Source organism: Arachis stenosperma, chromosome 4 (genome assembly GCF_014773155.1).
Source record: "Arachis stenosperma cultivar V10309 chromosome 4, arast.V10309.gnm1.PFL2, whole genome shotgun sequence".
Lineage (NCBI taxonomy): Eukaryota > Viridiplantae > Streptophyta > Magnoliopsida > Fabales > Fabaceae > Arachis > Arachis stenosperma.
Window position 1 is genome coordinate 143,721,230 of NC_080380.1, and position 15,083 is coordinate 143,736,312.

Here is a 15,083-nt window from a genome sequence, read left to right on the forward strand (position 1 = left end):
AGATAACCGCCGCTATCTGAGTTTGATTAAATAACCAGATTTTGCAGCATTCAAACATAATCGCCGCTAACAATAACTTTTTTTTTCAAACAAATACTTTATTTGAATTTTGTGTTCATATGACAATCAACATTCATTAAATATTTTAATTTAAAATTGTTTCGTATTATTTTAACTGACTATGTCTGCAATTACAATTAAAAAAACATATAAAAATTAAAACACAATACTAACATATCCCAAATAATCCATATATATAGATAAAAAAGTAAAATAGTTGATAATAATTTGATCTCAAAGTATAATGTTCATAAAGGAAAGAAGAAAACATTTAAGTGTTAAAAGATCCCTATTGTGCTACATTCCCCAAAGACTTCAGCTGTACATCAATTTCAGGTGGCAAAGTGTCTCCTTGCTGTTGTAACATGTATTTTACCAGATTTACCATAGTCTCTCTTTTTTTCCATTTCCTCTGCCTTATTTTTTGCTGCCGCTGCCTTTAATTCTGTAATCTCTGCCTTTTGTTCTGCTGCGGTTGCCTTTAATTCTGTAATCTCCCTCTGATACTCCTCTATTTGCACTCCAGAGTTCGATTGCTGGGTTGTGTTATGAATAAGTTCGGTCGGACATGGTCCAAAACCTAAACCCCGAACTCGTCCTGAATGCTCCTTTCCAAGAACTTGCGCAAACGAATCAGTAAATGAAATCTCCTTCGAGGAACCATCTTGGCTCTCGATATTCGCAATCGCTTCCTACAGTCATACAAGAGTTTGGTTGTTGTCATGTCGAAGTTTGCAACATGAATAGAGCAACAATAATTCTTAGCCAACACTTACCCCAGCAACACGCGCAGCATCATTCATATAAGAGCCATTCCTTTTTTTATGAGTCATAATAAACATCTCTCCTCTACCAATGCGCCTTTGCTGTTTTTTCTCCTGTACCCACATTAAATATGTATACAATCATACATGTTACAGAATTATATCACAAACCACAAAAACTTGTATGAAAGATAATACACACATAATTACCTCTTCATCCCTTAGCCTGGCAGTTGTCTTAGAGCCCCCAGTATGTGTATAAAGTTGCTTCGACCGATTTACAGCATTTTGTATACACTTTTCCTATAGATAAAGACAAAAATACAATTTATCATGTAGAAGGCTAACAAGAAAGTAATGTCCCATTAATATTATCCCACTTTTTTGAACGATTAGAAACTTATTTTACTAGTTTTTTGGCATTTTACAACTATCACTTTCAATCAATCATTTTATTCAGTTATGCAAAATGTTTAAAATAATAACACTAAATGGAGTATGAATCCAATGTTAATTACCTTAGTAGATTTCTTCAAACGATAGGAAACGAACCATCTCCACTGCTGTACATTTATTCCTGATGGTTTTTTCTTTAAATTATCTTCCCAACTCAATTGCTCGTCATAACACTTATGATATAAGTGATTTCTTGCTTCTTTCCAAATTTTTCCTAGCCTTTGAATCATGACCTTTTTTCTTTTCCCACGGTCATCCTCCTCATACAGAAAGGTCCACTAAATATTTGATAAAAAATGCAATTAACGTCAACAAAGGGAAAGTTAAGGAATTTGCTCCAATTTTACATAACGTAAAAAACTACGAAATTTAATATGATACCTTAATTGTCTCGTATGCATGTTCCTTCAGAGCTTTGTCCATTGTCTTCCAACTTTCTTTGTTAATGGGAAAATGTTGAAAGTCAGCTCCCAAATTTCCTAGAAACCCACTTAATAATCCTGCTGCCTGACCGATCGCTTGCATCTCTGTATTAAACTCCAGAATGATTTGTCTACCAGGAGGTAGAACTATAGCCTCCCTGACGCTCAAATTCATCGTTCTTGTGACGCCACCATCTACGAAACAAATTACAAGGTTTAGTTGAGTGGTCATTCATTAAAAATTATATAGACTACCACAGTCATCTAATTATTATTAAATAATCTAGGATGCAGGAAAAAAATTTTTACCGCTTACTACAACAGACCAATAATCTGTATCCTTGCCTTTATAGGGCTTGTTACGGCTTACAGTTTCTTCTTCGGCATACAAGTTATCAACAAAGTCATCCCATGACCCAACCTCATCTGCCTCAGGATCATAATCTCCATCTTCCGAAGTTATTTGGGCATGCTCAGCAACATTTTCAGTCTCTGTGAAGTGTGCGGTAGCATCACCGGCATCTTTCTGAGTTGCTGGAGCTACCCGTGTTTCAATATGCGGTGGACGGAATGAAGTATTTTTTCCGGATGTCGGAGCAATGATATTTTGAGTTTTGTCAGCAGTGCCGGCATCGGGGATAGAGCTGTACTGCGGTTTTCTAGGCATTCTTTCAAACCTTCACATAAACTAATGAAACTTATTAGAGAGTGGAATCTACCAAAAAACTAATAATAAAGAGGGAATAAAGTTCAAATTTCAAGGTTAAAAAAATTTACTTTGCTAAACTAGAAATCACATGTATGATGAAAATTGGCAAGCATCACCAATTCATATTTGCAAAATTCATTAGTTAGTTATAAATTTTAAAAAAGCTTAAATAATATTATTAAAAAAGCTAACTTTTTTTCCTTTCGGTAGTAGAATTTGAAATGTTGACCACAATTTCTAACTTCTTACATTTATTAAAAACTCAAGTCACAAATACATGCTTCCTTAAAGAACCATGAATTTTGAATCCAAGAACATCTCCACTCAAGTATATGTTTAAAGAAAAGATTTGTATTCAACAAACTAAAAAGAAATTCACATGAAAGTTATAATTAAAGCTAAGAAAGGAAACCTAGGACAATTGAAATTTGTTATCGGTCAAGTTAGCCCAACAACGAAATAATTCAAACACACATTGATACATGCACATCGCACCTATTTTTAAACATTAGAAATGCTATTAGGCATACAAAATTACAACATGAAGCCACTTAACTTGTATATGTAAAATTTTCAGATGTTCGCATGATCCTTAGTTTGTTAGCATCAATTATTAGTCACATGTTGCCACTTGAAAGTTGAAAATGATTGAATAGACCAACATGTACTTATTTATTATAGCATTTGAGTTGTGCAATAGATCATTTCAACGAATGCAATCTAGCTAGAACTTTATATCACATAAATTCAATAATAATAAGACTATTTGACTTCGAATTGGATTTTGAAACATTCTGGATACATTCATGGTACATGGAATTAGTTTAACAATTTTAAGTCTTTCCTCCCTAAATAACCTTTTTGCAATTCTATTAAGTAGACTGTTAATTTTTTCAATGCTGATTTTCTTTCTCTTAAGATGAAATGGAAACCTAAATAATCCATTGATACATAAATAATTATATTCAAAGTTGTTATTACACAAATCTGATTAGTTGATGAATAGTGCCCAAATTCACGTACCTTGATCTGATCAATTAATTTCACATTCGTTGTTCATAGAAACTCTACTAACAAAAATTTAAGTACAGAAAGTTAACAATTAACTAAATCAATTGTGTACTAATAAATTACAATAAATAGCATCTTAAAGAATAGTGAGTTTCACATTAGAAGATAAAATACTTGAATAGAGAATTCGACCACCACTATACTATGATTGTAAATCTTAATAGACATTCTTCTTCAGAATTTTATTCCTATCAGATATAACTTTAATTCAAGAAATGCAAAAATATTTAAGAATAAAAAAGGAAGTGTTTCGTAAGTTTTCAACATGGTCAATACCATATTTACAGTGGCTCTACAACCATGATACTTTCTACAAGCTTTGGATATAAGTTTTGTTAGTGTCAACACTGTAACCGGAAGCTTTCACTATATCTAGTTTTTCAAATTTTTCTCTTATCGTATATATTATAAAAATGCCGAATTAGATAATTTCATAGGGTCCAAAATTTTTTGACCAAGAGAATTAATCAATCTGTTAAAAACTAAATTTACACAAAGAAGACCTTTTCTTTAATTATGTTTCGAACTCCACTCTTGTTATTGAGTTTCATTATTTTATAATGTTACCTTTTAATTGGCTTACTAACCCAGATCTTTCATAAATTTGGCTCGTATCCACTTCTCAAAACTTGCTAACAAAGACCATAATCAGTAGGAACTTAACAACAATGAGTTTTTTAAATTAGTTTTTTTTAATAGTTTTTTGTATAATGTTACATTGAATTTTAAATGAGTTTTTATTTTTAAATTTCAAAAAAAGATATCATGCTTAAAAGATAAAAAATAAGTGTGTTTTACCATTAAATCAAAAAAATCAAGAGGGACATTAATTTTCAATTATTAATGTAAAGAGAAAATTGTTCATGTTATCATGCACAATGAAATCCTAAACTCAAACAATAATTTGTTCTCTCATTCAACACAATTATTTGTTTTCTACTGCTGTATTTTTTTTATTTTTGTGTTCTACAATGCAACATACTCCAACAAGCACAACAACAAAACAACAGAACAAAGAAAAAAATGTAAAGCTGAGACAAAGATTTAAACTTACCTAATAGCTATCCAGAATCCACTAGCAGCTTTTCATCAAACAAGTTGAACCCACACCCAGATCAGCCCAACGTGTCACGGATGCACAAGAAGCCAATATAGTATCCGAGTAGCAGAGCAGATTAAGATGTCAACAGGATACGCACGGTTAGAAATACATCAACATATAGTGCAACAATTAATAAAATCGATTGAAAAAAGAGCATGCAACTCTCACATCAAATGCAAAGCCGAACAGCGACGTTGAAAAGAAACAGGTCTGCCAAAAAATAACTGAAACGGGAGACAAGGTCACACCCTCGAGAAGAACAATGACACCATAGAGTAGCAGAAAAACTTGTACCAATCCACCCCAACTCAAACTTTATACTTACGGAGCAGAGGAAAAATTCATTTTCACTAGTACATTAATCAGAAACATATAAATAGAGCAAAACCACAAATAAAATTCAATTCAAAAAACACAAAATCTCACCTTTGAAACGGGAAACCAACTTGAAGGCGACGATGAACAATCAAGCAAAGGAGGAAACGCTGGGCGGGATTGTAGCGGAAGGGCACGACGAAGGTTGTAGGGCTGCAACCCCAACAGACGCCGTGTGAATGTGCAGTGAATGGGGATTGACTTAGGCTAGGGTTTTGGCTAAACTAGTGGCAGCTAGGGATAATTTATGTTGGGGAAACTCAGAGCACACAATTTGGGTTTAAATACAAAACATAGTTGTGTAACGGAACTGATTTGTTCCGATAAAATAGGCTAAAGTTTTTACCATTATAGTAGTTTAAAATTTAAGTTGATCCATAAGCATTATTATCTAACTGCATTTTAAATACTGACATGTTTTGCAAATACAATTAAATTTGTATTCATAGAAATAAAGTTAAAATTTTGTTATCTTTATTATTTAAATTTTTTCCTCTTCCAAATAAATTAATTTAAAATGTAAATTTTTTTTATACTATCAAATTTGCCTCCTCCTTCTTAAACGGGATTAGGATATGATAACTAGGTAAAAATAGATATTTTATGTCACTTGAATTTCACATTTAAATTAAACAGTTAAATTTTCCATTGATCACAAAGGTAATATAAATATGTCTATTCTCTCCTCCGAACACATATGGTATCTGATTTTGAATTCTTTTTATCAAATATCATTCTCTAGAGCTATTATCTACTCAATCTCCTATGTTTTTATGTATTAATTTACTGTCATATTCACTCAGAGCTCTGTTTTAGGTCTCAAATCTATTCATTCATTCATTTGCACCCATTGTTCTTTACTCCAACCTTATGCAAATTACCTTTGTATAAAAAATTATAAATTCGCCAATTATGTACCAGAGTTTTCATGACCACGTTTGAATTCGCTTTGCATATTTTGTTCAGGATTTCTCTACTCATTGAAATCAAAAAATTTTTTATTCTAACTAATTAATAGAAACAAAATGCGCGTGACATATACGTTTGTGTCTATTTTTTTATAAGCCGTTTCAATTTTATTTAGTATATAAGTAAAAGTTTTTAACTAAATTTTTGATCTCATTCATTAATTTGTACACGTTAAAATTTTCTCTACCAAAGAATTTATAATTTCCATATGTACTTACAGTTTGTACTTAAGTACTGATTTTCGTCCTTAATAACTTAATATTTGGGTAATTGAATTTTTCAATCCTGCAAACAACATTTAGACACAAAAATACGTCTTTGCGGAACCTCCGGAAATGAACATCGCACCATGGCGGACGACATCCGTAGCTATTTGAACATATTTTCTGACTCTGAAGCCCTAGGAGTTGACGGACATATCAACGAGTGTGCAGCAATCATACGTCCTCGAGCTAATACAGAAAAACATGTGGTCAAAGATGCGCATCCTTCAAATCTGGAAAGACGCAAAGTAATCTCACAAGAGCCCCGACCTGAAGCATTGAAGCAAAGACATCCTACAGAAATTATGGGACTTGTCCACGGACATCTTGGCCGGTTGGAACAAGAGAAACAGGTTCTAAAATGACAAAGAGGACACGAAAGAATCCTGAGCAACGATGTACAACGACGGAGGGGATTAGAAGAAAAGCGGGTGAACCCGGAAAAACGACTTAGTGGAGTTCACCAACCAAAGAATTAACTTTGCCATGCATTCTGATGCCAATAAAATTTTGGAAGACGACAAAGACTTTTTAGATTGAATTTATTTGTAATTGTTCGAACTCAGATATTTCATTATCTTTACCTATACATTTATGATTTGCTGCTAATATACAAGATCTTATTTTACACAGGGTTATCTAATTATAATAATCTGTAAACATCGGCAAACGATAGTTTTAATCTTTCTAATTAAATTGATTATACCTAAAATTAATCGAACGCTACTATAACAGTTTAACTTACTTAGTAAAAGAGAAAAGAATTAAAAACCATAAAAAAGAAGGATTTTATATTTTTTCGTCCATTTAAAAAAGGTTAAGTCCTTGTGAAACGATGCAACGCGTGATTGAGTCATTCTGTCCTCACTAATCCTTTTGAGGGTAGTCTAAATTTGTTATGGTCAACATAATGATTATTGAGAAAATACTTACTAGTATCAGGTTAAGCTCGAATTGGCTTAGTAGTCAGATCAATTTTATTTTACATTAAACCAAATCTTGCCAATTTCAATTTAAAAAAAATACGTTTCATATTATGAAAAATTCATAATAAACCAATCCTCATCAATTGGTTTAAAAATTTAAATTTTTTCATAATAAACCAATCCTCATCAATTGGTTTAAAAATTTAAATTAAGTTTTGTAGTCGATAACATTGCTATTTTTTCTAACAATCCATAACAGATAAAACCTACTTAAAAGGTACGTAGTTACTGTTGACACCAAACCATTTGTTTAGATTTTTATGAACTAATTTTCCTATATTCTTTAATGATAACAATAACATGCGGTTAAAATATCATAAATCATTTTTTAAAATATCTTGTCAGCCAAATCTAAACCGTTATAAAAATCTGGATTCTTTAAGCCTATATAAAGAATTGTATGCTGCTAGTTTACAATATTCTCAATTTTCAATGTCCAAGGTGTCAAGTTAGTTTTTCACCATACCTTTTCATTAATAACTCAAGAAGTTGTGTATTGAAAAATTTATGCTCTCCCCTATTCATCTCTTTCTGTTATGCCAAGCGGAAAAGCTTTCTGTGCATTGAATTATGGTATTTAAATCATTAATATGCAGAAGATTTATTTTAAATTTTGAATTTATACATACAAAATCTTATAAGTCTAGATTGTATTTTACCTCTTTTAATCATATACCAATTACATGTTGGCTGGAGGATTTATTTACTTTTATTATATACATATATTTTCCCAAATGATGTTTGTTTCCTGGCTAAGAATTACATACACCCAATTTAATTTGCCAAAAAATACAGATATCAACAGCAAAAGAGTTATAATTAACTAATCAATAGCTCTAAAATTGATGTTAAACGCATTTTGGGTTAAGGTAAATTTTAACTTTCAATATATTTGTTCTCTGGGATGGGTGATTATTAAAATATGGGTAATGTAAAAACTTTACTTCGTTTTGGTATCAAAATTGGTTGAATTGTTCCCCCATTTGAATGGTATCATAAATCTACTTTTTTTTTTGAAGGATTGAAAGTACACTTACTTGGGTATACAACATAAAAAGCACGAATCTACTGCCTCTGCTCATCCATTTTGTCCAAACACGGTAAGTCATCACCCTCAAGAAATTACACATAGTATTTACTTAACCTTTTTTTTATCATTGACACGGTGGTTAGTCCATGATTCTAAAACCACAAAAGGATAAATTATTATGTACTTCTAAATACAACAAATACAAGAAGCTGAAGCTTGTAAGTAGTGTAAATGCCTATTGATTAACAATCAAAAAAATTCTTAAGTAACTTGCTGGACAATAATGACGAACAAAATAAAAAAAACAGAGTATAAAAATATAAAGCAGTCAAATTTATACGGTAAAAATCTTAATTACTTAGCTATGGTATCTTAAGTTAAGCAAATCAAGTTTTAACTTGGTAGCTATATACTAAAAGAGTAACTGAACACTTTTTATTTATAACTGTGTTACATATTTCTATCGCATCATTCTGCAATTCAGTTAGGATTTACATCTATAAATTAACAAGTCAGTTCAGAATAGATATCAAAACTAGATCTTGACCATTTCAGATATATCAGTAATTTAAAACTAAATTAGCAATTTTTGAATCAACAGCTCGACGAACAAATAAAACCAAAGCCTTCGAAAAATCTACACAAAAAGTAGTCACCCATTTGTATCCAACTTATACCTTTTAATTAATGTAAGAAACATACTGTTTGATCAACCAACAGTTTATATCTCTGCTTAGTATCTCAAATCCTATACAATTTCATATCTGGTACCTTTTAATCCTGGCCTAAAGAATCTAATATCTTTATCGCCCATCACAAAAACTTAGAATCCCTTTTGTTTGCATGTATCTAATGTCAACTTAACATTGTTAATCAATAAAATCCAAAGCTATTAGAGGCCATTATTCAAAACAAAATATTTGTAAACAAAGTTACCTAAACTGTTGAACATTGGAAGTTGAATGGCAGTTCTGTAACTCGTCTTCATATCTAAAGGGGTATCAAATTCCTGGCTGCTGCTACCCATTATCACCTCGAAACAGGGGTTTATCACCTCGAAACAGGGGCGAATGACTTGAGTCCATCAATGGCTATGCATGTCCCAGAATAGACATCGAGCTGCAGTGGAGAGCGACGAAAACAGGTCAATTTCCGGCGGCCGGAAGTGTGCTTCGTAAATCAGCGCAGCTAGATTTAGGGAAGAGACCATGGGAAATGCTTTGTCACCATGGGATTGTAGAAACGATGGGAGGGCTGGTAATGACGGCGCAAAGTTAGGGTTACCTAAGATGAAACCTTTTTCTCCTAAAATATTTAATAACAAAATAAATAAAATTTTTAATTTATTATAACAAATTATGCGTTATGTTCGTTAATATTAGATTAACATTACTATTGGTAGAATGCATAGTTTTTTAGTAATATTAATTTTAATTACTTATTGGCTTATTGCATTATAATTAGTTAATACATAAAGAATTATACAATTAAATTATAATAATATTTATTTAAATATAAGTAGACTTTTACTTAATTTTTTATTCTTTTTGATATAATATTTTTATATTATTTTTTCTGTCAGTTTATAGTACTCTATTTTAATACGTCAATTTTTTTATTTTATAATATTATTTACTTAGCCAATTAAAAATAACACATAAAAGTTTATAATATTGAATATTCTGTTTGTAGTAAATATTAATAAAGGATTATTACATTATAAAAAATTAAATTAAATTAGTACTCTTTTTTAGTATTCTCAATTATCTTATTTTCATAGATGTTTTAGGTTCTAATTTTTTATAAGTTATATTTTTATTATTAACTATACTTAATTTTTTATTTAATTTATCATTTTTTATATGAAAATTTTCACCCATTATCAAAAAATTAGAATATTAAATTATGCCCAGGAGTTTCATTTATAAATTTTACAATATCAAACACAAACGAACTTATACTTGTTCTAAAATTCGCAGTATTATTTTCTTTACACTTAGTTTGACCGATAAACTTATGTTACTTGTGACCTATTGTTACCTTTTAATCGATTTTTGTTATTTATTCTGTGTTTTTAACAAAATTAGTAATTCACATTACTAAAAAATTAAAACAAATTTAATAAAAGTACAAATTGTTAAAATATAATAAAAAATCGTTAATAATGATAATAAAATTGTAAAGAAAATTAGTAAAACCAATAATAACCAGCGAATTCATATGAATCAGATAAACGCTTTATTTTAAATTGGGTTCTTACCGTTTTTTTTCCTTTTATTTATGTCCCTATACCAATTCTTTGTTTTTTAGTTAGGTCCTTATAAAATTAAGCCAATTACTATTAAGAGGGACTTATTTGATCAAAAAAATTAGTGCAGAGTTTCAATTAAAAAAAAGTAGAGGGACCTAATTAAAAATTTTACGAAATTATAGTGACCAACAGAATAATTAAACCATAACTAAATATATAAAAGAATTTGTCTTGTGTATTATTAACTAACGTACTTACATTCTGCGTCATAGTAGATACTAGGAGAATAATAAATAATAATGACGATATGAATTTACTTTATTACATAAATAAGCCAATAAGAAATCTAATTGGAAAGAATCTATTGAAATTCACGTTTAAAATTTTAATAAACAAAATTAACATGGTGGAGGAAATTCAGACCGTATGAGTTGTATACATAAATTAAAGTTAATATTTATCTAGTGCTTTTTTAAATTTGCTATGTCTCTAATATATTGTCATTGTTTACAAAAATAGTTACAATTTCAATAGTTCGTATGTTTTAAATTAGGAATTATAAAACTTTTTTAATTTATATTAGATATGGATAAAAGGTGGATTTTAGAGCCACGAGGCAGTGCAGCATATAATCAAGGATTGAACAATTTTTTAGACTTCGTATTTGCTAATGCATCGTCTGATGGAATGATAAAATGTCCATGTCCAAAGTGTGGCTTCCAACTTATGCAAACAAGAGAAGATGTGTACGACCACCTGTTGATGAGGCCATTTCCCCCCGGATACACTGTCTGGTTTCGTCACGGCGAGAAACCTTCTGACGAGGGCACAAGGTGTATGAGCATAAACGATAATCCACTCTCCCAATTAAATCCAATGACGCAAATGGTCAATGAGGCATTTGATTTCTCAATTCCACACGTCGCCGATGACACCACAATGGATGAAGATATTGACAATGATGAACAAGAATTTTCAAACTTATATGACGGGCCAAGTCGCGGGGCGAGGAATTTTAATGATTTACTTGTAGACGGAGAGCAAGAACTATATCCTGGATGCTCAAAGTACTCGAAGCTATCATTTCTAGTAAAGCTTTACCATATAAAGTGCATGTGTGGTGTTAGTGACAAGGCGATGTCAATGATCCTAGATTTGTTGCGAGAGGCTTTCGAGCATGCTAAACTTCTGACAACATTCTATGAGGCAAAAAAGACGATTAGGAAGTTGGGCATTGAATACAAGAAAATAGATGCATGCCCAAACGATTGCATGTTATACTGGGGGGAACACAGTTGTTCCTTATGTCACTTTGCCACCTCAAATATGGGATTTTCTTGCTGTTTGCTGGCTTAATTGTCTTCATGAGTATGTTTATCTTCTTCCTCTTGCCGGAAACAAAGCAAGTTCCAATTGAGGAAATTAATCTCCTCTTTAAAAATCACTGGTTCTGGAAGAACATTGTAGGACAAAGGGACCAACACTATGGAACGACAGCTGCTGTTTAAGAGCCTCAATGAAGTTATGCATGTTTACCTGAAACACCAAGATCATAGCCATAAATAGCTGAAAACGAAAACTTGGTATTACATTATTTTTCTTATTGTTTAAAATTTCTCCTTGGATATATGTTTTGTGTTGAAATTTTTGCTAGATTCTTGTGTTTTGACAAAGATTATTTCATTAATTGTAACCTAGTTTATTGAGTAAATGCTATCCAAGTGCAGAATTGAAAGATATGGGTCAAGCTTTAGGTTGTATTATAGTTGGACAATCAAATTTGGCAATTAAGGAACACTTTGGGAAATTTGATGATGTTCTGCAACCTGGGTGTCACTGCTTGCCTTGGTGCCTCGGATACCAGATAGCCGGCAGCCTTTCGCTCCGTGTGCAGCAACTCGATGTCAAATGCGAGACAAAAACCAAGGTTTCTTTTGCTTCCTTTTCCTTCTCCTTCTGTAATATTAGCTCTTCTTTAGATGATATGATCTGTGATCACTTTGCTTTGTGTTCAGAACACTACTGAAAGTTATAATTGGTTAAGAACAACAATTTGCCTATGAGAGATTCTGTGAAATTTAAAACTTCTAATTTTTCAACTGTGATGAATTTTGCAAAGAAGTAGTACAGTTGCATATTGTTCCCTATGTTATTTCTTTTGATCTATGCTTCAGAAAATTTACTTGTTCTCCAATATACCTTTTACCTTTTAAGATTTAGAAGGTAGGTGTGTATTTTCAATTTGATCTATTGTGAACAATTGTTAAAGGTTAACTCTGATATACTTGTTAGGATAATGTGTTTGTGAATGTGGTTGCTTCTGCGCAATACCGCGCCTTGGCCGATAAAGCATCTGACACCTTCTATAGGCTCACCAACACAAAGGAACAGATACAGTCATATGTTTTTGACGGTATGTGGAATGATCGATTATTGTGCTTGATTCTGTTTTAGAAATGTTACTTACTTGAAATTAATGCAAGATCACTCCATTAATGGAACTATCTAGTATCTACTGCTTCTATAATAAGATTTTTTTTTTTTTTTGCCATATAAAGTGGTTTATGTTTCCTCAATAAAACAGTAAGCGGTTTGAAATTCTTTTCCAAAGAACACGGTTTTACAATAAAGGATGTGTGTCATATTCTGTACAATATGTCTTCAGAAAATAGCATACCCTAGCTAGTTTGTTTGTATTTAAGTACTATTTGTCTGTTATAAATAATTTTTCCTTCAATCACATTTTACTTTGTCTCTCTATATATAAATAGTGGTAGTAGAATTTCTTCTTTTTTTTTTTCTTTTTCTTTTTGAAAGTAAATGATTCAAATAAATAAATTAAAATCACTATATTAGTACAAACTATACAAAGCAACTACTACCCGAAAAAAAAAGAAACTGTAGCTAGTCGTGAAAAACTTAGAAGGGAAACTAGATTTCGTTGCATTATGATATTGCTTGATAAATATTGGACCAAATAAAAAAAGTTATGGTGGCTAGAATCAAAGTAATTTATGTATAATAACAAGTGTAATTACCCGTGCGATGCACGTGCGATGCACGTGCGATGTATGTGCCATGCACGTGATAAGATTGAGTAAAATATAAAACTGATAATTAAATAAAAACAGAAAAATAGTATTACAAAATTTATAAAAAACAATAATAAATAAAGAAAACTTCTAATAAAATTTCATCAAAAATTAAATTATAAACAAATTAAAAAATTGAAATCAAGGGAGCTTTGAACATTGGGTTCCAATTGCCCATCACAGTTGGGATCCTAGTGGCGAATGTGCTCAACTATTTCTTCGCAAATATCAAAAGTGGATGGGGATGGAGGCTTAGCCTTGGTGGTGCAATGGTCTCTGCACTCATCATCACAATTGGATCATTGGTCCTTCCAGACACACCCAATTCCATGATCGAGCGTGGAGAGCACGAAAAGGCTAGGCAACAACTGAGGAAGGTTCCCGGCGTGGAAGACATTGATGAAGAGTTCAACGATCTTATTGCCGCAAGTGAGGAATCGAAGAAGGTGGAACACCCTTGGAGGAACCTGCTGCGGCGCAAGTACAGGCCTCACCTTACCAGGGCAATCATGATTCCATTCTTCCAGCAATTCACGGGCATTATTGTCATCATGTTTTATGCGCCTGTGTTGTTCGGCTTTATTGGCTTCAAGGACAACTCTGCTCTTATGTCAGCCGTCATCACCGGCGTCGTAAATGTGGCTGTCACCGTTGTGTCTATCTATAGGGCTGACAAGTGGGGTAGGAGAGCCCTTTTTCTAGAAGGTGGAACGCAAATGATTATATGTCAAGCCGTAGTAGCCGCTGCTATTGGAACCAAGTTCGGAATTGATGGAAACCCTGGTAATTTGCCAGTGTGGTATGCTGTTGTGGTGATGATGTTTATTTGTCTATTCAACGAATGAGATCAAACCCCACGTTTTAAACGTTTTTGCCTAAGTATTTATTTCTGGCAAAAATACCAAAACAAAAAATTATTGTTACATTGGACAATTTTAATACGAAAAAGAACGTTAAGGAAGATTCTAAATAAAAAATTATGTTGGAGACGATTTTGATTTTGACCCTCAACGTTAGGGACAAAACAATACTTATCCCTATAGTTATCATATTATTATTATTATTATTATTATTATTAATAAAAATATTTTCGATTGATAATTGATAAGTAGTTTAATAATGCATTAAATATTGATTTTATATAATTATAATAAAAATATTTTTTAAATTAGTATAATTATGCATTAATACTTAAATGCTAATTATAATATAAATATAATAAAGATATTTTTATAAAATAAACTTAGAAGAAAAAATATACATTTATTTTGGTGAGAAAATAGATTCATGAAAAATCGACACTTCACTTTTATTAGTTGGGAAAAACTCAGTTTTAGTATATTAAGTAGATTCAGATACAGAGAAGACAGCAAAAGTGTGTGCAGTAATATTGGTACCACTTACCACCATAATAATAATAAGGGTAAAAAACCATATTAAGCCAAATGAGTCAAAAAATAACGTAAATACGTCAAAGCAAAAATCGTTTCAGCAATAAGCCAGAAGCTATTTTTATATAATTCGAACCAGCTT

The 15,083-nt window shown here is 31.5% G+C and overlaps 1 protein-coding gene across 1 annotated transcript; it reads left to right on the top strand.

The window, feature by feature from the left end:
• Positions 1-11,874: 11,874 nt before the first annotated feature.
• Positions 11,875-14,395, top strand: LOC130975795 (sugar carrier protein C-like). Its single transcript, XM_057900531.1, has 4 exons — positions 11,875-12,041; positions 12,186-12,385; positions 12,751-12,871; positions 13,734-14,395. Exons 2-4 carry the CDS (start codon positions 12,197-12,199, stop codon positions 14,393-14,395), a joined length of 972 nt encoding a protein of 323 aa, XP_057756514.1. The 5' UTR covers positions 11,875-12,041; positions 12,186-12,196.
• Positions 14,396-15,083: the final 688 nt, after the last annotated feature.